Genomic DNA, 23,460 nt, shown 5'->3' with positions numbered 1-23,460 from the left:
AAAATAGCCATATTCTTGCTAAAACTACAAACATAAGTGAAACTTAACTTGGGTCAATTTCTGATAAATGCTTATGACAAATAAAACTTAACCCCAGCCAATGATAAGCAGCCAACTAACATATGATTATGTGACTAGGGACTTTCCAAAAAGTTACCTAAAAAAGGCAATTATGTAACTGCAAACTAAGCAAATAATGCTTTATTTTGCTTCTATAACTTCCCAATAAATGCTTGCCTCTGACATTTTGTCATTGCAACACTAAACCTTTGTCGGTCTGGTGCTCCCCAATTCATGAATTGCTTCTTACTTAAATAAACTCTTTAAAATTTTACTGGGCCTCGTATTTTTTTTTTATACCGAAGAAAGGAGAGAATGAAGAATATTTTAGAAATAAAGGAACTTCATGGGCAGAGTCACAGTACAAGACCAAAGGAGCAGACCAAGGGCAAGATTGCTTGGGGAGTGAAGACTCCCTCCCTCTTCTCCCCTGAGAAGCTGAGATAAAGGGGGAGGAGAAGCCTGGGTGCCCCCCACTGATAAGCAGGCTCCACCCAGAGGCCAGTCCTGTGTGTCTGGGGACAAGGGGAAAGAGCAGCAGAAGTGTCCCTTCTCCAGGATCAAGGAACTGGGACGGGTCAGAAGGGGGACCGTTTCCTGGACCCCAGTCCTCCGAATCAGCTCCTAGAGTGGAACCAGGAAGGATTCTGGAGCCACAGAGGATAGAAAGGTGGTAAGTCCCCTTTTGGAGTCAGAGGCCTAGGGTCGGGGGTGAGGGTGGCTGTGTGCAAATGTCCTGCCCTCACTGGAGGGGAGGAAATGTGAGGCTTACAGAGTAGAAAGTGGGGGAGAGAGGGAGGTAATGGGAGAGGGATTGAGAAATGGCACATTCAGGGGACGGGTTCATTCTGAAACCCATCTGGGAACACTGCTCCGAGATAAAAATATGTGTGTGGGGGCAGAGTAGGCAGCGAGGGTATCAAAATGGCCTGATAACACTCTCTTCAATGCACCATTTCCTGAACCAGCTTCTCTCTCCTCCTTCTCCCTCCACTCACTTCAGGAAGGTGGGAATCAAAGTGAGGAAGAGCCAGGGAACGCAGCCAGGCAGGTGGAATGGGAACTCTCTGGAGCCAAGAGGTAGGTGGCCTCCTCTCCTGGGGCTGGAATATACTGATGTTGTCACTCTGGGCTCTAAAATCCCACAAATACTCATCTCCTAACTGTCTGCTTCATCATCACCCAAAACAGTTGACATTCCTTGTTTTCTCATCTCCCGGGAGTTAAAGTAGGGCTGGGTTTAGGAAGAATTGGGATAATTATTTCTGTATAAAGGGACTGTAGCACTAACAGATTCATTCTCTCTCCCTTCTCCTCCTCTTCTTCCCAACCCTGTCTCTCAACACCCTCCACCTTGTATCTGTCACCTCTTGGTTCCTCCCACAGAGCACTCCAGAAGAGAGGCTGCCCGTGGAAGGGAGCAGGCCGTGGGCAGTGGCCAGGCGGGTGCTGACAGCTATCCTGATTTTGGGCCTACTCCTTTGTTTTTCTGTGCTTTTGTGCTACATCTTCCAGAGCTGTGGCCCTTGTAAGCAAGATCCCAGACCCCCTAACCTAGTCAGCCCTCCCCCAGCCCTGGGACCCGGGCCCAGTCCCTGCTCCTGGGGCTTCTGCCCACCCTGACCCTTGGGGTCCCCATGGTTCTTCCTCCTCCCTGCGTCCTAACCATTTCTTTTTCATCAGCTCCGCACTTAGTTACTCACCTGATGTTCTTTGCCTAGCCCCTTGGGGGAGCCCTGGTCTTTTTGCCTCTTCTTTCCCAGCTCTGAGCTTTTCCCCACAGGCCCCTGTGAGACATCTGTGTGTTTGGATCTCCGGGATCATTACCTGGCCTCTGGGAACACAAGTGTGGCCCCCTGCACCGACTTCTTCGGCTTTGCCTGTGGAAGGGCCAAAGAGACCAATAATTCTTTTCAGCAGCTTGCCACAAAGAACAAAAACCGACTTCGGAAAATATTGGGTGAGGAAAGCAGGGTGGAAGATGCTCTGTGCAAGTGGGTGACTCTGTGCCTAGAACGACCATGACTGCTCCAAACCTTGTGTAGTTGTGGAACAACTGGTTTGCGCTATCCCAGGTGGGATTATACGGATAGATGATTGGAGATGATGGGGGAGTAAAAGAGGCAGGATGGCGGGAGCTGCCTGGGTTTGCTCCTCTCTCACTGTTTCCTGTTGCCTTGCCTTGGGTACCCTTCTTCCATTTATCTTGGTCCCTTTCTGCATTTTTTTCTTTATCTAATTTCCATCTTCTTTGCTTCTCCATGTATCCATAATTACTCCATTCTCTCCAACTTGTCCCTTTTAGCAAGCTCCATCTTTGTTGCTTCCTCCAAATGTTCAGTTTCTATCCTATGCATGGTGTCTTCCTCCACAAGCATCTCCTCAGCACCTCCTGCATTTCAATTCTTTTGTCCGTCACTCTCATTCTCTGACCTCCAAAACCTCTAGTCTCCCAATGACTCCTTGTCAACATTACCCTCTCCCTCTCACCATGCTGGAGCTCCCCTCTCTCACAATGATCTCTTGCTTCTTGCTTCTCCATTGAAACCTTGGACCATGGCAAGCAAGTTGACCTGGAACAAGTGGGATGTTAGAGATGGATGATTGGAGATGATGGATGATGGTGGAATGAAAGGGGTAGGATGGTGGGGTGAGAAGTGAGAGAGGGCTTCATCACTGTGCATAAGAGAAAAACTGGGTAAGTACAAAGGATATGCTGGAAGAAGAGAAGAGCTGAGTTAATTGGCAGTGGAAGTAAAGTTCCTGCAGATGGAGGCTGGAGAGGAAAACTGCCAGGACTGAGAGGAAAACCAGAAGGATGAACTGAAACTGAGTAGGAGGTTGGAAGTGCGTCCCAGGAAGTTGGTGGATGGTGGTGAGGATTTGGGAATAAGAACATAAGATAGACATGCATTTCCAGTGCAAGGGAACCTAAAGAATGTGTTGACACTATCAATTAGAATCTGGGAAAAATAAATGCACCCCTCTGCCCTCCTTTTTTGATGGGGAAAGAGTGGAAGGGGGACTCTCTTTGGGTAAATGGATACTTTCAGTGAAGGCACAGAGGTAAAAAAGAAAAAATATGCTCAGGATAAATTATATTGCCTACAATGGGATGAATAGATATCAGGGGGACTGAGGGTGAAAAGAGTGTTAGATATTAGAGGGTGGATGATTCAGAGAGACTTGCATTTGATTATTGAAGTGTGTTTGTTTCCTGGGATCAATGGATGAGGAGTCTGGACTAGGAGAGTCCTCCCCTGTTTCTTCTCTTTGCTAAAACTTTCCTTATGAGTTTTCTTCTCTCCAAATCCTTTAAGTTCTCTAGTTCCCTGAATTTGTCTAATTTCTTCAATCATTTCTTTTGTCTTTCATTTCTCTCTTTTCTCCTTTGCCCATATCCCACTTATTGCTACCTTTCTCCTTTCTTCCCTGTCTTTTCCTTCTTGGTTTCTTCCCTACATTTCTTTTATTTTCCATATTGTCTTCTTCTCCTCATTCTCTTTCCCTGCTTTCATCATTTCATCAAGTAGATCCATTCCAAATTGGGCAGTCCTCTCATCTTTCTTATTTTCCTCATCTCTATTCCTCCCCCTCCTTCCATATTCTGTGGGAGTCTTTCTTTCCTGTAAGCTCCCTGTCTCCCACCCTCCCTCTTTGCCTCTATACCAGTTGCCACTCCTTTAATTCTCCTCCCGACAAAAAGAGTCAAACTCTGTAAAATATTTGAAAAGATTTATTTTGAGCCGAATATGAGTGACCATGGCCCATGATACAGCCCTCAGAAGATCCTGAGAACATGTGGCTGGGGCGCAGCTTGGTTTTATACATTTTAGAGAGTCATGAGACATCAATCAAATACATTTAAGAAATACATTGGTTTGGTCCAGAAAGGTGGAACAACTCAAAGGGACAGGGCTGGCTTCCAGGCTACAGGTGAATTTAAACATTTCCGGGTTGACAGTTGGTTGAGTTTGTCTAAAGATCTGGAATAGATAGAAAGGGAATGTTCAGGGTAAGATAAAGATTGTAGAGACCGAAGTCCTTTTGAAGTCTTATAGTGGCTGCCCTTAGAGACAATAGGTGACAAATGTTTCCTGTTTAGATCTTCATTAATCAAAAGATCTAGCTATGTTAATGGGATATGTTAATAGCTAATAGAGATTCTTTACAGATGCAAATTTTCCTCCACAAAGAACAGCTTTGCAGGGCCATTTCAAAATATGGCAAAGAAACATGTTTTGGGGTAAAATATTTTTGTTTTCTTCTTTGTCTCATAATGTTATGCCAGAATCAGGTTCGAAAGTAAATCATGTTACATGGGTCAAATAAAACCCATCTGATGAGAACTTATGATATAGGGCATGACTCCCCAGACCCCTTTGATAGGAATTTGGGGCAAGATAAAAAAAATCAGAGTTTAGTCTTCACTCCCATTCTTCCTTCCTAGAGGCCCAGAATTCCTGGCACCCAGGCTCTGGGGAGGAGAAAGCCTTCCAGTTCTACAACTCCTGCATGGATACACGTGCCATTGAAGCTGCAGGGACTGGTCCCCTCAGACAAGTTATTGAGGAGGTGAGAAAAGTTGGGATATTAACTTTTCTGGATACATAACATATGGGACCAATGCATGCTTAGGGCTGCCATTTTTTTTTCTAGAGGGTGGGTCTTCTTCCTAGGGCCCCCCAGGTTCTAGGACGGAGATGGAGATGGAAATGGTTATGCCCTATGAAAGTATCAGGACCTTGGGAGAAGGCAGATAAAAAAGGATAGATGTGGCTCCCTAGAGGAATCGAAGGGCCCAGGGCAGAGGTCAGGCAATAGCAGCTGTGTAAGAGCCGATCCAGACAATGGGGGATGGGCTCCACAGATCCTTATGCTCAGCCCCCTCTCTCTCCTTTAAAGCTTGGAGGCTGGCGCATCTCTGGTAAATGGACTTCCTTAAACTTTAACCGAACGCTGAGACTTCTGATGAGTCAGTATGGCCATTTCCCTTTCTTCAGAGCCTACCTAGGACCTCATCCTGCCTCTCCACACACACCAGTCATCCAGGTGAGGGATGCACTGGCAAAGACACAGTTGGACCTGGCCTGCCTCCATCTCTAGCCAATCATCCCTTAGAGGAAGGTTGCAGGTTGGGAAGAGAGGACACCTGTGTGTTATAGGAAACAACCCTACCTTAAGGGAAAATTATTGATGTGAAAGTCAGGGACATTAGCTGGGGGTGGGAAATGGAGCAGCAGAGCCAGTGCTGGGAAGACAGAAGTAGGCCTGGTCTTTCTTACTGTTAATCTGTATTAGTCTCAGAGCCCCTTAACCAGTCCTCCTATCTCTAGGATTGCCCTCATTTTATTTACTGTTTATTTTTACTAGAGGGAACTTTTCTAAACCAAGGGCTAACTAACTATGCTACTGTCTGTATTTAAATGCTTGTCAGTGACCCAGTGGCTTGCCAGGTCATCAGAATCTAGTCCCTAATCTTTAGTAAAGCTTTGCAAGCACCTTGTGATCTGACCCCTACACACTTCTCCAGCCTTATCTCCTGTACATTCCTTCTCTCCCTTACCCCCAAGCCATGCTGACTCACTGCTGCTTCCAGGAATATTTCTCAGTTCTTTGCCTATGCTACTCCCTGTGCCTGCAACCATCCCCCACACTGAACCTGGAAAACTTACATGTTTTTCAAATGTTGGCTTTATTATCTCTTCCAGGAAGTCTTCACCGACACCCTAGTTATGAGTTAGGTGAAGCCCTTCTCTCCCTCCTTTCATTTCCTCATGCTCTCAGCATTTATCACTCTGTGTTGAAGATTGTGAGCCACTTAGAACAGGACCATGCTTTATTCACCTTTGTTTCTCAGGACCTATCACAGGGCCAGGTAGCTGGAGGTTTTGCTAGGTATTTGTTGAGTGAGTAACTAAATAAAAACACTGGAGCTATCACTATTGTGGTTAAACAATGTAATGCTATCTGCACATTTGGACCCTACTGTCAAAAGAGCCACAAAATTACCAGAGGATAAGTACAAAAGAAGAATTGATTATCATTATGAGGTGTTCTAAAATTTAGTTCTAAACAGTCTGCTCAGGAGTTTAACTGATGTGGCCTTTGGGGGCCAGTTAAGATCTGGTTAAGGAGAAGCTCAGAGAGGAGAGAATGAGAGAAGGTGAGCTAAGCCAGCCTTGAAACATGGTTAATTCACGCAAGTGGAGGTGAAGCTATGGGGCGTTGGAAATTCTGAGCCAGGGGGAGGACCTGGAATGGTGTGATTCCTCCGTGGAGTCAGTGAGGAGGCTGATCTATTTAGGTGAGGATTTGGGAGGCAAGGTGGGGTGCAGTGGGAGGTAAAAGTGAGACTGAAGACATAAGGTAGAGCCTGATTATTTCTAAGAAGCCAGGCAGAGGTGAAACATTTGACATAATAGAAAAAAAAAAAGAGCTACTGAGGCCATCCAACTGTTATGACAATTGTGTATAGAGCAAATATTTTGATGGTTGTGCATAGAGTCAGCAGTTTTGAAGGTCAGTCTGGGGGTGTTGAGGAAACTAAATGAGCATTTTTGAGGCCCTGAGATAGAGGTAGAAATGGAAAGAAAGAGCCAGGCACAAGGATTTAGGCAACTTCACCCTAGTGATGATAGTCCATGCTGTTTCTAGAGGATTTGGTGACTGATTGGATATAAAGAAAGAAAGTGGGGGATTGCACAGTGATCCCGTTGTTTTGATTTAGTGTGAATGGGAGGAGGGTGATTATCATCAGTGTGGGCCTGGATAGTCTCTTGGGTTAAAAGCAGATAGGAAGAATGGACTACAGAAGGAGAAGTCCAAAGACTGAGGGCAGAAGGGAGCCAGGGAAGAGTGAGTACTGTTGGAGAGATGGGAGCTAGACCAGTATGGTGGGCCACAAAGGAAAGAAAAGGAGCTTCAGGAAGGAGGGGTCAGCTCAGAGAAGAAGGAATGAGAAGACACCCTTGGATACCTAGAGATACTTTCCAAACAGTTATGGCAGTGGACACAGACTGTACGGAGCTTAGGAGGAAGATAAGAAAGTGCAAACAATGGGCATAGATGCTTTTTTGTTCTTTGAACTGTGGACATACAATGTAGCAAAAGGGTCAAGTGAAAGTTTTTTTCGAGACAGAAGGAAAAGTATATGGCTCAAGATAAGAGTGGGATATTGAAATTGGAGAAGAAAAGGGAAAGAGTAGAAGCAAAGATCTTCAGAATAGAATCAAGGGTTCATCAGGGCCAGACTAAGGTGAAATATACATGGTGCTTACCTGGGGTGCTAATTTAAGAAGGTCCCCAAAACTCAGTATCATGATAAATAGTATTTTAATAAATATTCCTAAAACATCAAAATCAATGCAACAATACATGATGAAACAAAATATCAAACTTTTCTTCATAATGAATTTTTTGAAATGAGATTATGCTTTTTTTCCCAAAAAATGGGACAAAATTCTATGTGAATCTTTTTGAAAATACTAATGATTTTTTTTTTTCAAAATGAATCAAAAATACATTGAGGACTTTTCTTGAACACATCATGATTCTTTTCAAAATTGACTAAAACTATGTTTTTTTGGGGAAAAAAAGTCCGTGACAAGCAAAGTTTTGAGATTTTATTTATCATACATTTTTGGTAGTAATTTTGATTTTTTAAAATGTTAATTATTGATCTTGATTACTGAGTTTTTTTAAAAAAGAGTTTATTTGAGCAAAGACTGATTTATGAATTGGGCAGCATCCTGAAGCAGTAGAGGTTCAGAGAGCTCCACCCAACAATGTAGGCAGGCAGTATTTACAGAAAGAGGAAGTGACACCCAGAAACAGCTTGATTGGTTACAGCTTAGCAATTGTCTTTAATGGGCATGGTCTGATCACTTGACAGCCTGTGGTTGCCTGAAGATCAGCTGGTATGGCTACTAAGTTAGGTTGCAGTTTGATTACTGAGTTTTTGGTACCTCTTAGATTTTGTACCTGGGACAGGTTCCTCACCTCACTCACCCTGGCCCTGTTCCTGAGACGAGGAATAACTCCTTTTAGGATGCTGATTATTATGCTTCTGCCTTGCTGGGCACACCCACACTGGTGTAATACTCACCATCTCTTCCCATTTTCACATCTGAACTCTTCTTCTCATGCCCCTCAACCCTTAATCCCTCCCTTTCTTTGTACTCTTGCTTCTCTTCTGTCCAATCTTTATGTCCATCTCCCAAGGCCATCTCCCATGGTATATTCCCCACCTCCCCACACCTGCCCTCTCCATCTGCCATGCTCCCTGCTTCTCTCCAGTCTCTCTTGTGTCCAGATAGACCAGCCAGAGTTTGATGTTCCCCTCAAACAAGATCAAGAACAGAAGATCTATGCCCAGGTAAGATGGCACATGGACAAAGGCCCTGCCCTCTGAGGCCAGGAGAAAGGCAGGGACCTCTGGCACCTGTGACTGACATTTCCTTCCTCCAGATCTTTCGGGAATACCTGACTTACCTGAATCAGCTGGGAACCTTGCTGGGAGGAGACACAAGCAAGGTGCAAGAACACTCTTCCTTGTCAATCTCCATCACTTCACGGCTGTTCCAGTTTCTGAGGCCCCTGGAGCAGCGGCGGGCACAGGGCAAGCTCTTCCAGATGGTCACTATCAACCAGCTCAAGGTGCCTGGAACTGGGGGCCAGAAGACTGTGGGCATGAGGACCTTCCTCCCAAACATTACCTCCTTTCCTTCTTCTTCCTAGTGCCCTTAATTCCTTTTCATTCTGTCTCTGGCTCCATCCCCTCCCCCAATTAGCCTCTTCTCTTCTTTTTCTCACACCCAAGGGGAAGCCCTTTCCCCTTCCTTCTCTTTTCCTTTTCCCCCTCAGCTTTGTGTCCCTCCTCTAAGGAAATGGCCCCTGCCATCGACTGGTTGTCCTGCTTGCAAGCGACATTCACACCGATGTCCCTGAGCCCCTCTCAGTCCCTCGTGGTCCATGACGTGGAATATTTGAAAAACATGTCTCAACTGGTGGAGGAGATGCTGCTAAAGCAGAGGTTCGCCCCAGGTGGGATTGGGGAGATCATGGAAATGGAGGAGAGCCTGAGCACCGTAGATCTTGGGGGCAAAGGAAACCTTGGGGAAGGCAGGCTGGTAAGGGCCTCCCAGGAGGATAAGAGGAACTTGCCACCTGTGGGGGCAGAGAAGCGTGGGGTGGGTGGCACAGAAAGGATGGAGGGATCAAGAAGGATGTGTCTTGGGAGCACGAGTAAGGGAGGATACACACGACATGAAGAACGCAGGGTCAGCCAAGACATGGGGTTTCCTGAGAGTAGAACACCAGCCAGTCAAGAGCCTCTGAGCTGTAGAAGATGCTGGAAGACCCAGACACAGAAGACAGTTAAGTGTATGTATGTCTTTTTAGCAGCTGAGGACTGTGGGCAGGAGAAGGAGGCACATGAGATGAGGAGATGAAGATGGTGAAGGCTGGGGATGCTTAGGGGAAGAAAGGAAGAGGAGGGGCCATTCCTCAGGTGTGGTGTGAAGATTCTGGAGCTCTTATGGGAAACAATGTCTAAGAACATTTCTGCTGGTATCAGGAAATCGAGGGGGTGTTGGGGTTGGGGACATGAAAGAGTGGCTCTTTGTTGGGCTCTCTGCCTCCCTTGATACCTGGGTGGTTACCACCTGAAAGCAGTGGCTTTCTTCCAGGGGCTTGGACCTAAGGGCCTTCTTCATGGTGGCAGCAGCATCTAGAAATCCTTTTTGAGGGAGGTAGCTGCCCATTTACATGGCAGTGAGCAGGCTTACAAAAGGGTGCAATGCAGCCCTGGCAAGAGCATTGCCAGTGGAGCAGAGAGCAGTCACAGAGACCAGCTTACTTATGCTTATGAGATACATCTGAGGATAACCTGAGATATCTTGACTGTGGAAGCAGAATCTGTTTCATGACATGAGTCCAGACTCCATCTAGCCCAGAATTTTCTTTCCCTGTGACTTTGAAGGCTGCCTCTTCATCTAGTTTCTTTTACTAAGGAGCTAGATCCCACCCCAACCTACATCATGAAAAGCTCTTTTTGACTTGGGTGCATGTTAAAACCGTTATTAATACAGAGGAGAAGGAGCTGCCTTCAGGAGTATCAAGGTGACTTACACAAGGAGAAGCTCTTCTTGAAGCATCCCCAGATTCCTGGGGTATATGTGTGGGTCTCTTTTGTCTCCATAGGGACTTTCTGCAGAGCCACATGATCTTAGGGCTGGTGGTGACCCTTTCTCCAGCCCTGGACAGTCAATTCCAGGAGGCACGCAGAAAGCTCAGCCAGAAACTGCGGGAACTGACAGAGCAACCACCCATGGTGAGGAGAGGAGCCGGTGTATTTGTCCAGATACTCGAAAGGAGTATCTACTCTTTTGAGGGGTAAATGTTGGCATCTCTCTCTCAGGGAGGGGGCCACGATGGTAGATGCCCCTTCATGTCTTGGCTTTCCATAGAAGCAGGCAAGTTGGACAGACAAAATTTAACTTGAAAACCAAGATGCCACGCACGTGCCAGACCTTCAGGCACATATCTCCCAGCCTGACTACCTCTCTGGCTTCTTGCTGGGTGTTTGAGCTCAAATATAAAACTCTGATATTATCAAAACTGCCCTTTCTTTGTCATGACACTTACACTATTTGCTCAGGACAACTTGGACTTAGAGCTTACAATTTATTGGGATGAGAGAGAGATATGTTACGCAGTGGCCTTCCTTATGTCTAGTTGATTCCATGTTCAAACGTGCTTCACAAAGAGTTTATCTCTGACATCCAGTGGGATCCATTGGGCCACATGTAGACTTTGTGGCACAGATGTGGATATATCTGAGGAGGGGCCTGGGTAGAAAATGCACTTCACTAACCAGAGTCTATTTATTACATAAGATGCAGAGATGCTCCTTTGCTGAGAATCTTGAAATCCGAAGTTGGATATATCCAAATGCAAGCAGAAGAGTCTAGTACATTGGATACATCCCAACCTCAGTGAAGGCCTCAGTTTAGTCTTAAAAATCACTGGATTTTTTTTCTTAGTAATTTGTGGGCCATTTCCCTGCCTTGGAGAAACTCTCTGCTTTGGCAACCTAAAATTGCTGTGGAATTCAGAGAAGAAAAAGGTATTCACAGGGACTGGAATGTAGTTATTGCTTATCAAGAGCTAATGATGTGCAAGACCCTCTTTGAAATCCTTTAGATCTATTAGCTGATTTAATCTTTACAATTCCATGAGGTACCATGGATGCCATTTGGTTCCTATTTTAAAGAGGAGGAAACAGAGGCACGAAAGATAAGGAAGTTGCTCAGGTATGACAGTAAGTTAGTGGGGTGAGGATTTGAACCCTGGCAGTCTGGCTCCAGGATCTGTGTTGTTTACTCGTTGTGCTAAAAAAGCAGTCTTCCTGAGGAGCATCACTTGAGTTGGAGAGTCGCCAAGAAGCTTCTGCCCAGCTTTTCTCTTGATTCAGATGAAGCAGACCAGAGCCCCAAGTTATCTTAATTGGAGTTGCTACAAAATCCTGGCAACAAACAGCTACCTATAAATGCCAGCACCATGGCCTCATGGCACTTCTTGGAGGCTGTAAGAGTGCTAATGTCGAGGCTCAGGCTTAAAGAATGCAGAAGGCTTAGATGTCCTGAAGCCGTTTTCTTTTCCATTAGGGCACATAATTGTCCTTGGGCTTAAAAGCTGAACTAATCTCTGCCAACAAATAGTTGTGTGACCTTGGGAAAGCCACTTCCCCTTTCTGGAACAATAGTATAAAAGATGGCACTTAATAATAATGATAATAGCTGATATACATGGAGTAGTCACTGTCTGTCATCACTTAGGACAGGTTATTCATTTAAATCTTCCAGAAACACTTGGAGGTTTTTAATCCCCATTTCGCAGATGCAAAAATAGGTTCAGAAAGGTCAAGAAACTTTCCCAAGACCACACAGTTCACAAGTAAATGAACAGACTCCAAAACAGATGTTTTGGCTCATAAAGTCATGTTTTTAACCACACACTGTACAGGATTGAGAAACAAGTAGGTGCTACAAACAAAGGTTAGAAAACTTTTTTATAAAGGGCAAGATAGTAAATATTGACTTCATGATCCATAAGTGGTTGGTGTTACAAACTACTCAACTCTGTCCCTGTAGTGCAAAAACAACTGTACACTAAGTAAATGCTGTGTTCTCAGGGGATCCTGGTTTAGACAGCAGATATTCTTGGAATTCCCAAGAGGGAGAGATCAGGGAGCATTTGAAGGATCAGTGGCATCTCTGTGCAGGAGGCGGAACTGACAAAATGTCTAGAGAGAGGAAGGAGTTTTCTGGTGAAGAAAGGGGTATCAACTAATGGGGACAGGGCAGGAAGCAGGCTGGCTAAAACTTGGTGCAGGGTGAGAAATCCTCCTGGTGGCTCTGGCTGAGAGGAGAAGACTAGGCTTGCTGTGTCCACTGATGCCCCTGGAGCGTGCTCCAGGTGTTTGAGAATCAGCAAGGAAACCAGGGCACCTGGATCAGAGTGACTAGGAAAATAGTGGGGAGGGAATCAGAGCAGGAAGGAGAGTACCATACAAGGTCTAGTAGGTCTGGTAGGACTTTTGCTTCTCTCTGTATGAAATAAAGACATGCAGAGGGATTTATCTCATTTACGTTTTAAAATAACATATTTTAAGGTTAGCAATGGGATGTCCTGATGCTGAGTGATGTGAGAGGGAGAATGGAATCAAAGACATCACCTAGAGTTTGGCCTTGATATGATCGAAATGTTTGGTTCTATTCAGTGGCCATTAATCACCGACTTCTGATCATATTCTTTTGAATGAATTATAATTTACAGTGCCCTTATACAGAAAGATTTCTAAATCTCATTATTGGACCATCTTTGGATGATTAGTTTTGAATAGAGTTATAGTCAATGAAAATGGCTGTTAAGTCAGGTTTTCTTTTATGAAACTTGGGAAGGTGGGTTTTGAGAAGTAAAAGCAGAACTTCACATTTGTGATGATTAAATGTGAATGATTTATATTCAGCCCAACATCTCAATTTATTCAGGTCTTCCAGCTTTGGATCATTTGCAATTTTATTCAGTGTATCTTCGTCCAGACTACTGTTAAGATCCTGAAGGGAGAAGGGCATCGGGTCAGGTTATTGAAGACCTAGCTATGGATTTATGCATTCATTTATGTAACAAACATTTACTGAGAACCTAGTGTACTTCAGGTACTTCTCCAGGCACTTGGAATGCAGCAATGAACAAAACAGACAAATAAATAATCCTGCCTTCAGCCACATATCCTGGTGAAGGAAGAAAAACAATAAACAAACTAATAAAATAATAAAATATGTTAGGGGTGTTATGAAGAAAAGCAAAACAGGAAATGAGGAAAGGAAATGCTAAGTGAGTGGTAGTTAGGATTCTTAGCAGGAATGTCACTGGATGTCAAGTTAACTTGAAATCATTCACCATTGATGTTTACTTTTGATTCAGCCAGATGAGACTCCACTCAAATTGCACTATCATTCAACATCAGTTTCTCTATCTAATTCACTAGGACTCAATCTGTGTTTTTCAAACCTGGCTAAATCAAGATAATGCCAACAGAGTGGGGTAGTGCCTTAGAGTACTTGAAAGGTATTATTTCACCTGATCCCCAAACCTGTGAGGAAGGTAGACTAGATATTGTTTTCATTTTGACAACTGGTGTCACTGAACCACAGGGGTTTAAGTTAATAACTCAAACTTAGTAAAGTGCTAATACTCTGTTCAGTGGTAGGATGGTAGTGGTGCTTGAGGATGTATTTCATCTATAGATGTGTTTTGTTAGCCTGTAGAATCTTTTGCAAACTTTGAATTAATCATCAACATTCAAAAACTAGGATATGGCATGCCAGCATTCAGGCTTCCAGTGTGTGTGTGTGTGTGTGTGTGTGTGTGTGTGTATGTGTGTGTCTGTGTGTGTGTCTTTGAAGCTTGGGAAACACTGGGCTAGCCTTCTCCTGTGGCGACAACTGACTGTTGCTACATGGCACAGCTTGGGGCTGGGTGCGCTCTCTGTAGCCCCACCACGACCTGTAGCTCTGATGTTGCACTGCTGTTCTCTGTTATGCCTCTGCATGGCCCCTGTTGGAGTTTGCGGCTTCCGGTCTTTCATATGCCTCAGTTACATAAGCCTTTTAGCCAGAGGAATTTTTCTTATTTTGGCATTATTTTTCTTCAGTGATCCTATCGTAGCCCTTAGTAGTTACACATTATTTTCCAAGTGTTAAAAAACTGTTTAATGATTTGTTCTACAATTTTGTTTAGAAATTAACATTAAGGATTCCTGGTTGGCTTGTAATCCCTAAAATTTCCTTTCATCCTATAGAAGATTGGTCAAATTTTTGCTTCCCTCTGGACTCTTAGAATCTGTCCTGATTTCTATCGTTTCTCAAATACTATCTGTGGTTCTGAGGTTATATATGCAACTTTTTTTTTTTTGGTGCCCTAAAGTTAGTCCACTGAGTTTCATTATCTTGGGTTTGAAGTATTTCTTCTATCGTTTATATTTTGGAGACTTTTTTTCTCTAATTCTATTTCTCTCCCTCTCTTTCTCTCTCTAACTCTCCCTTTGCAGTCAACGTGGTATACACTACCATTCCACATCTTGAGAGAGAGCTGTAGTAGTGGTCTGAGGTGGTGATTGTATTCTCCAGTAGTCAGGTCCCACGGCAAAGCATGTTGGAGAAATGATCAGGCTCCAGCAAAGGGCATCAGGAAACAAATCAAGAATGAGAAGGGGTGAGAAGGGTAGGCAGATCCACACTTACAAGCTCAAGTGGGCACCCTGCTGATGCTGGTTGCTGCTGCAGGTGTAGCAACTGTCTGATAAGAGGTATTCCTGGAGCCAAGCTTGTCCAGCAGAATGTGGCTGGCAGATTCTCAACTTGGCCCATAATTGCTTTCAGACCCGGACTTCCTTTTAGTTCCTGTTGTTTCAGAGCTCCAACTCATGCAGCATGAGAAGAATCTGAGCCTCTTCTCTTTATCAGAGACAAGGTTGGCTGGGTGCGGTGGCTCATGCCTGCAATCCCAGCACTTTGGGAGGCCAAGGCAGATGGACCACTTGAGCCCAGAAGTTTGAGACCAGCCTGGCCAACATGGCAAAACTCCATCTCTGGTGGTAGTCACCTGTCATCCCAGCTACTTGGGAGACCGAAGCAGAAGACTCACTTGAACCCGGGAGGTGAAGGTTGCAGTGAGCCGAGATCGCACCACTGCACTCCAGCCTGGGTCACAGAGTGAGACTCTGTTACAAAATAAAAATAAAAGTAAAACTGAAAATAAGAGACAAGGTTAGCAGACCTCAAGATGCAATAGAACACAGATGTGGGCAGCCAGGCCTGCAGCAACCTCCAAAATGATAACCTCTTTAACTGGTGGGTTTGGGAGTTTTTTCTTCATTGACTACCAGACTGGCCTCTTTGGTCTGTTTCCTCTAGTGGGATGCACATAAACCCCCTCCATTCCCAGGACCAGCCTAGCTCCTGCAGGGACAGTATTAGTGGCAGCCTTCCTACCTTTCCTGTGGGCAGGTCTTTGGGAAGTAAAAAAATCACAGGAATAAAGTTTTGAGGCTTCATCCTGCCTAACCCAAATTAGCATATTAACTGTTATTTATCAATTCCAGCTCAGCTTTCCCTCAGGCCAGCTACCTCCTCCTGTCCCTGGGTTCCTTGAGTGTGTGTCTCCATTTACCGTGTCATCTCCGGGTTTATGCCTTGGTCAAGTTTTTAAAGCCATGCAAGCCCACCGTCAAGACCTTCTCAGCGTCTGTCTCTTCTGTTTCTCATTCTTGAGGTCCTCAGCTGGCACTGCCCTCTTGGATGTTTGTCCATGGCCTCCTGCCTCTACAGTGAAAGCTTCCACCTTCCTGTTCTATTCTCTCCTCTCTGACTTGGCTGGAAGTCTTCCAGCTCTATGAATTTGTACACGGAGTCTTGTCTTGTGTCCTCTTTTCCTAGCAAACAATATGGCATCTAAAACCCAGTTCTACTCTGATAATTTTTTCTTTCTAAGATGCTACAGTACGCTACACCATGCCCACCTGGAGAGAGGATAAGGGTGATGGTGGTAGGACAGAATCTCCATCCGCAATCTCCGTTTTGAGCAAAGAAGCATGGAGGATGGGAGTCATTGCTGGGACCCTGGAGTAGAGTGGTGGTGGGGGAACAGGGGGAACATCAGACTGCTGAGGTATGAGGTTTGGGTTCTCATCTTCTTCCCAGGAGACTTTTGAAACCCCAGAATGATGCCTCCTAGAGACCTTGCTGTCAAATTCAATAGGCAATAACATGAAGGATTTACTCAGCCAGGCTCATGAGACCAGCTCTGAGGAAGATGTGCTTTTTTTGTACTGATTGGTGATATGTGTCACCCTAAGGGATAGTAAACAGATGAAACCCAGAAAGTCCAGTCAAAAGAGCACCCTCTGGGAATGAAGATCTAGTGAAGACTGGGGAGACAGATGAGGAAGGAGTCCTGAACAGGAGCCACTCATTCCAGCTTTGTCTCCATAGCCTGCCCGCCCACGATGGATGAAGTGCGTGGAGGAGACAGGCACGTTCTTCGAGCCCACGCTGGCGGCTTTGTTTGTTCGTGAGGCCTTTGGCCCGAGCACCCGAAGTGCTGTATGTGAGAGCTTTTCCCAGCCCACATCCCTCCACCCCTTCCTACCCAACCCAGCCTTCCCTCTTCTATTAACTTTGACTTTCTCAATGGTGTGTGTGATTGGGGAATTGGGCAGTCAGAGAGAGAAGGGCCACTGAGAGAGGGAACCCAAAGGCCTGCTCCATCCCTGGTGTGGAAACAGTTCAGCTTCAGGCCACGAATTCTCCATGACATGCTCTCACTTGGACAAGTCACCCAACTTTCCTGGTCTTGTGTTTCTTCAACCATCAAATGAGAAAATCGAGCCAGGCTCGGTGGCTTATGCCTGTAATCCCAGCACTTTGGGAGGCTGAGATGGGCGGATCACCTGAGGTCAGGAGTTCAAGACCAGCCTGACCAACATGGAGAAACCCCATCTCTACTAAAAATACAAAATTAGCCGGGCATGGTGGCGCATGCCTGTAATCTCAGCTACTCGGGAGGCTGAGGCAGGAGAATCGCTTGAACCCGGGACGCAGAGGTTGCAGTGAGCCGAGATCATGCCATTGCACTCCAGCCTGGGCGACAAGAGTGAAACTCCATCTCCAAAAAAAAAAGGAAAATTGAACACTATCATCTCTAAGGCTCCTCCCTGTTATAGCTAAGATTTTTTTAACAACACATGACATGACATCAGAACAGATGACATAATCTTGAAGACAGCAAATACATCAAATAAATCACCACTGAGTACTTTCTGAGTACCTACCACATGCCTGGGACCCTTTCTAGAACTTTGCATGAACTGCGTCATTTAGTTCCTATTATTATCCTGATTTTATACAAGAGGGAACTGAAGCAAAGAGAGGTTAAGTGACTTGCCCAAGGTCACACAGTTACCAAAAAGCAGAGACAGGGTTTGAACTCAGGCATTCTGATGCCAGAGCCCAGGCTCTCGATATTGCCTTTCATTTCCCTCCAAGAAAGGAGTTACATGAGATGGCAGGTGGCCAGGGAAGCAGTGAGTACACACTCACGTTGTGAAGCCAGGGAGACTTGTGGGGGACTTGCTGGGAAGCTGAAGAGCTCAGGAGGATGAGGAGAGGGAGTGGACGGTTTAAAAAAGACAGTGTGAGAACAAGAGCCCTGAGCCAGAGGAGAAAATGACAGCCATCTCCTCCCTCTGATTTCTGAGAGGTGTTCCTGCCCCCAGGAGTGAGGACACTGTCTTTCTCCCGCATCAGGCTATTTCCCCATGGAAAGGAACTATATCTCCCTGATGGTCCTCACGGATGGCCAGGGCCCACCTTCCCTTTGTGGGCTTGGCACTGCCTTCCTTTCTCCACAGATCCTTTAGTTGCTTTAGTTGAGCTGCTCCTCTAGCAGCAGCTCCAGCCCAGGCAGCTCCTTGGGGGCAAGGCCTTTTCCAAGGGTCAGAAGCTGTGGGCAGGGCCAGGCTGAGGCCTCTCCTGATCCCGTCCCCCTGTTCCCGGACCTCACTCCCCCAGGCCATGGAATTATTCACTGCGATCCGGGATGCCCTCATCACTCGCCTCAGAAACCTTCCCTGGATGAACGAGGAGACCAAGAACATGGCCCAGGACAAGGTCAGGCCAGGCGTCCTGGCTGGTGTGGGAGCCTGTGCAGGGAATAGAGTATTGGACCAAGCGAGATGGGGACTGGAAGCAAATGCCAAAGGCCCCCCCAGGCACATGCTAAGTAGGGAAGCCACTGGGCTGTATACTCACACTGGCAACAATGTGAGAGGCTGGGACAGGGCAACGAGTGGGAGAAATTCCCCCTGGTAGACTCGGAGAGTGTTCCTACCCCCTTCTGTGTCTCTCTCCAGGTTGCTCAACTGCAGGTGGAGATGGGGGCTTCAGAATGGGCCCTGAAGCCAGAGCTGGCCCGACAAGAATACAACGATGTGGGTCCCTGTATTTTCCAGCTCCTTCTCAGTCCTTGACTTCTCCTCACTTCTCTGACCCTCCTGTCTTTGTTGGACAATCAGATTTCCCTGGGTGACTCAGCTCTGTCCTTACCCTGGTGCTGGCTGGGGTTGATGGGGAAATATCCACACTGTACGTCTTGCTGGCAGAAGAACAGAATCTTTTCAGGTCCCAACGCGTGTGCCAACACACATACGTGCATCCTGTGACTTGTCTGGGCATGTTCATCTGTGTGCTGATATGTGTAAAGCCTGTGGGCTGTGTAGTGATGCCATTGGGCTGCTTTCTCCTAATCCCTGGATGCCTGCCTGTCAGGGCTTGCCTATTTGGGGTCAAATGGTCCCATTGGTGTTTGTCAGCATGCATCTATAGAAGTCTCTGTGTGCCCAAGTCACCTCCTGCCTCTTCCCCAGATACAACTTGGACCGAGCTTTCTGCAGTCTGTCCTGAGCTGTGTCCGGTCCCTCCGAGCTAGAATTGTCCAGAGCGTCTTGCAGCCTTGCCCCCAACACAGGTATGAGAGCAGGGGAGACACAGGCACTCCATCCCAGAGAGACCCATCCATGATTCATAGGAAAGGAAGCCAGGGCTCAGGGCAGGCAGCATGAACAGTAACGGTAGTTGGGAGGGACTGTGTAGGTCTCGGGGTGGCAGGGCAATACGTGGTGGGGGCTGGAGTTCACAAGTCCTCTTCCCACAGGTGGAAGGTGTCCCCTTGGGAGGTCAGTGCTTACTATTCGGTATCTGACCATGTGGTAGTCTTTCCAGCTGGACTCCTCCAACCCCCATTCTTCCACCCTGGCTATCCCAGGTATGGGTCACTCTGTGAGGGTAGGTAGGGAGTTTCCCAAGAGGGGCCGACAGGTTTTATGATGGATGGGACTTACGGTTGGAGAATTGGGGTCACAAATGCTGAGAGATTCTGGGGGTCAAACAAGCCCTTGTCTCCCTAGAGCCGTGAACTTTGGCGCTGCTGGCAGCATCATGGCCCACGAGCTGTTGCACATCTTCTACCAGCTCTGTGGGTAACAGGGGCCACTGGGAGGTGGGATTATAGGGAACCTAAGGGAAGTCCACAAGGGAGGCCTGGAGGGGAAAGGGAGGTTATTTGAGGGTTTGAGATGGGGCAGTCCTGGGAACTTTGCCATGCTCCTGGGAGCTGGTTCAGTCTGCGGTACCACCCACATCCTCACCTCGGCAGCACCAACCCTATGTTCTCTTACCGTATGTTCTTTTGTCCCATTTTCAACAGTACTGCCTGGGGGCTGCCCGGCCTGTGACACCCATGCCCTCCAGGAAGCTCGCCTGTGCCTGAAGCGCCATTATGCTGCCTTTCCATTACCCAGTGGAACCTCCTTCAATGACTCCCTCACATTCTTGGAGAACGCTGCAGACGTTGGGGGGCTAGCCATCGCGCTGCAGGTATGCAAGCATCAAGGGCCACAGTTTATGTGTACTGGCAGACTAGAAAACATGTCCTCAAGTTTTCCTTCCACCATTCCTGACGCAAGTACAGTTGCATGGCTTTCTGCCCTTCGCATCCCCACTGAACAGATGGCAACTTGGGGATCCCCCTCCTACCCCAGAGATCCTCCGTTTTAGGACATCTATAGGTCTTCTGGGAAGTACTCTTTCTTCTGGCTCAGATCAATTTGTCAGTGCAGAACCAGTGAGCAAGGGCCATGGGTTTTGGGTACTGTGTGGAGGGACTTTCAAATGGCCACAAGTCTAGAGCCTGAGGGCCCTTCTCCACCCACCCCTACCCAGGCATACAGCAAGAGGCTGTTACGGCACCGTGGGGAGACTGTCCTGCCCAGCCTGGACCTCAGCCCCCAGCAGATCTTCTTTCGAAGCTATGCCCAGGTAGGCAGCGGCCACCTCCCGCCACAGCTTGCTTTATGTCAGTTGAATGCCTTATTACTGAAGCTCATGGAACTCCCCTCCTCAGACACTCCATCAAATACCCCAAACCCTCTTCTGCAGATGTCCTCACTGTTACCTTTTCTCTTCCCTCCCTACCCCTTGGAATCACCCCTCAGATGACTACAGGTTCTTCTACCTAATTCAGCACCCCCACAACTCAAAAGGTAGAAAAAACTCTATTCCCAGGTTCCTCCAGGAGAGGAGGAGACCAACTTTTTTTTTCCTGTCATACCCCCAAAATACAGATGCCTTAAAAATGAGCCTGTGTTTGGGCGCAGTGGCTCACACCTGTAATCCTGGCACTTTGGGAGGCCGAGGTGGGCGGATCACTTGAGATCAGGAGTTTAAGACCAGCCTGGCCAATATGGTGAAACCCCGTCTCTACTAAAAATACAAAACTTAGCTGGGCTTGGTGGCGGGCGCCTGTTATCCCAGCTACTTGGGAGGCTGAGGCATGAGAATCGCTTGAATCTGGGAGGTGGAGGTTGCAGTGAGCCAGGATCATGCCACTGCACTCTAGGCTGGGTGGTAGAGCAAGACTCAGTCTCAAAAAAAAAAAAAAAAAAAAAAAAAAGCCTGCAACAGGCTGACTGTGTGCCACATTCCTCTTCAGACACCTGACCTTAGGCGTTGGTGCCCACTTGACATCACCTCCTTAAGTACTCTGTGCTCCCTCAACAGACTCAGGTGGCAGGTCTTCAACATGCTTAGATTAGACTTCACCCCAGAGCTCCTGCACTAGACCCTGCCTCTCTGTCATTGATAAATGGTATCATTACACAGCCCAGGCCCTCCTCCTGGACTCCTATTGCCAGATTAAATGAACTATACATTTCAAATGCTCCATGTGGCCCTTGGAGCACTTGATCCCCTGTTCCCCTCTTTGTCTGCTGTCCCTGATCACCCCCTGTCACCAGGTCAGCTTTGTCCTGTGAACCCTCCGCCTTCAATGACCTCTCTTCCTGCTCAGGTGATGTGTAGGGAGCCCAGCCCCCAGGACTCTCACGACACTCACAGCCCTCCACACCTCCGAGTCCACGGGCCCCTCAGCAGCACCCCAGCCTTTGCCAGATATTTCCGCTGTGCACATGGTGCTCTCTTGAACCCCTCCAGCCGCTGCCAGCTCTGGTAACTTGGCTACCAAAGATGCCACAGCACAGAAATATCGACCAACACCTCCCTGGTCACATCCATGGAATCAGAGCAAGATTTCCTTTCCGCTTCTGTTCCAAAAATAAAAGCTGGCACTTGGCTTCCGCTTGTCTCTTAATGACTTGTTCCTGCTATGTTCTATGCCTAGAAGTCATTAACTGCACGGGAGAAAAATACCCTGAAGTTAGAAAAGATAAGAGGGAGAAATGCCAAAAATATTTCATGGACACAAGAAAAGGAAAGAATCAACAATTGGTGACCTGGTGGGTTTGAAGGCCACCCAGTGGACCAAAGATTAGACAATAAAGCAGTCTAGTTGGAGACGAGAAGGGCTTGGATTAAGTATTGGAAAGCTGCTCCCAATTGTTCTCAGGATTTTATCGTTATTTTATTGTCGTTGCCTCCTGCCTCTAATCTGCTGTCCTGAACAAAACCAGGAGAGATGTGGGAGATGAGGATGTGGGTCTGCTGTCTCTGGCCCTGGGAGATGAAACTCCGAACCTGGACAGGCAGTCAGTTAGCACTGATGGCAACTGGTATCTCTGCTGCTGAACCCTGAGGTACAGTGATGGTGAGCAGAGGCAGAGAGCCATGCCTGCATCTCCTTTGGGAGTTGTGACCTGGAGCCCATGAGGGAGGGAGGGTCAGTGAGTGAGCATGAAGCAGAGATGGATATTTAGGAATGTCCACCTCAATGGCCCTCCTAAGAAAACCATGATGCTGGCCAGACTAAAGCAGAAGCTGAGGTGGAAAGAGTGCTTGTGAACAGCTGCCGTCTTGGACGACTGGTCTTCTTCTTGCTGGGCCATGTCCACCACCTGCCACATCTCACCCACTGAGGACGCCACAAAGTGCTCTTCGAACTGTTCTTGATTCTGGTCTGGAACAGGGGAAAAGGATGAGGACTGAGCCCTGACCCTGGCCTGAACCAGAAAGGAGAAGTTAGAATAGGAAAAACACATTGAAGCCTAGGGCTGCAGTCCCAATTGCCCATATCCTTGGCCTTCACCAGAGAGGGGATGCTCTTTCTAGAGGTTTTTTCTGGTCTGTGTTCAATCACAGCCCCAACTCAAACACACACACACACACACACACACACACACACCCCATTCCTAAGGTTAGCTGCCTCCTCTAGGGTTTCAACACTGGGGGAGTCAGGGGCCACCTTGAAGCATGACAAAAGCCAGCCAAATGCACCATGCTTACACACACAGAAGTTGCATGCAAGCTCAGCTGGCCCATGGTGAGCCCTGACACTATTATTTCACATAACTGTCAGTGGCTAGAGTTACCCCCCATAAACCAGACCTATGTCAGGTGTCACCCTAGCCTCATCAGTGACCTGGGGCCTGGCCTCACACAGACCTCACCCTGAGCCTCCAGACTCTGCCGTCTTTTTTTCTACCTACCTGAAGAGGGTGTTTTCTCTGTATGGCTCCTGTCTTTTTTTCCACCTACCTGCAGAGGGCGTTTTCTCTATCTGGCTCCCATCTTTGGGGCCTGGGCTCCCGTTCAGAGGCTTCACCTGCAGCAGCAGCAAGATAGGAACCAGGAACACTGCCCCGCAGAGCTGGGGGGCCAGGGGAGGCATGGACCTGACCACCCACTGCCTTTGGCCGCCCCCTGCTCCCAGTGCCCAGCAGGATCCGTGCACCTCCTGCCCCATTCCTGTCCTGGCCCTTAACCCTTTCCAGGGGCATTTTCTCCCCTTCCCTTCCATAGGACCTCTGACTTCACATGTTCTGTG

General features: G+C 47.1%; 2 protein-coding genes across 3 annotated transcripts; one reads left to right on the top strand and one right to left on the bottom strand.

Moving 5' to 3' along the window:
• The first annotated feature begins 392 nt into the window (after nucleotides 1-392).
• KEL (Kell metallo-endopeptidase (Kell blood group)) lies at nucleotides 393-22,090 on the top strand. 2 transcript variants are annotated; one of them, XM_054559938.2, is made up of 19 exons: nucleotides 393-733; nucleotides 1,064-1,140; nucleotides 1,447-1,588; nucleotides 1,844-2,020; nucleotides 4,511-4,635; nucleotides 4,966-5,112; nucleotides 8,375-8,437; nucleotides 8,530-8,718; nucleotides 8,946-9,094; nucleotides 10,264-10,393; nucleotides 16,620-16,730; nucleotides 18,198-18,296; nucleotides 18,539-18,616; nucleotides 19,052-19,152; nucleotides 19,339-19,449; nucleotides 19,592-19,659; nucleotides 19,891-20,060; nucleotides 20,406-20,501; nucleotides 21,675-22,090. In XM_054559938.2, exons 2-19 carry the CDS (start codon nucleotides 1,117-1,119, stop codon nucleotides 21,984-21,986), a joined length of 2,292 nt encoding a protein of 763 aa, XP_054415913.1. In that variant the 5' UTR covers nucleotides 393-733; nucleotides 1,064-1,116; the 3' UTR covers nucleotides 21,987-22,090. The 2 variants fall into 2 exon arrangements, with proteins under 2 accessions (XP_054415913.1, XP_024105628.2); XM_024249860.3 differs by having other exon boundaries at nucleotides 397-733; nucleotides 21,532-21,831.
• LLCFC1 (LLLL and CFNLAS motif containing 1) lies at nucleotides 21,917-23,460 on the bottom strand. Its single transcript, XM_002818580.4, has 2 exons — nucleotides 23,172-23,460; nucleotides 21,917-22,593 (listed from the first exon to the last, which is right to left on the bottom strand). The coding sequence occupies exons 1-2, from the start codon at nucleotides 23,431-23,433 to the stop codon at nucleotides 22,358-22,360; spliced, it is 498 nt and encodes a 165-aa protein (XP_002818626.3). The 5' UTR covers nucleotides 23,434-23,460; the 3' UTR covers nucleotides 21,917-22,357.

Source organism: Pongo abelii, chromosome 6, assembly GCF_028885655.2.
Source record: "Pongo abelii isolate AG06213 chromosome 6, NHGRI_mPonAbe1-v2.0_pri, whole genome shotgun sequence".
In the NCBI taxonomy this organism is placed as follows: domain Eukaryota; kingdom Metazoa; phylum Chordata; class Mammalia; order Primates; family Hominidae; genus Pongo; species Pongo abelii.
The sequence above is the reverse complement of the archived record's forward strand: the minus strand, read 5'-3'. Positions and strand labels throughout refer to the sequence as shown.

Bases quoted from the DNA above. Each gene is read 5' to 3' on its own strand.
- KEL (XM_054559938.2), top strand. From the start codon at position 1,117: ATGGGAACTCTCTGGAGCCAAGAG. The intron at 10,394-16,619 runs GTGAGGAGAGGA...TTGTCTCCATAG, and splicing joins TGACAGAGCAACCACCCATG to CCTGCCCGCCCACGATGGAT. The intron at 19,153-19,338 runs GTATGAGAGCAG...CTCTTCCCACAG, and splicing joins CAGCCTTGCCCCCAACACAG to GTGGAAGGTGTCCCCTTGGG.
- LLCFC1 (XM_002818580.4), bottom strand. From the start codon at position 23,433: ATGGAAGGGAAGGGGAGAAAATGCCCCTGGAAAGGGTTAAGGGCCAGG. The intron at 22,594-23,171 runs GTAGGTGGAAAA...CCCCTGTTCCAG, and splicing joins AGAGAAAACGCCCTCTGCAG to ACCAGAATCAAGAACAGTTC.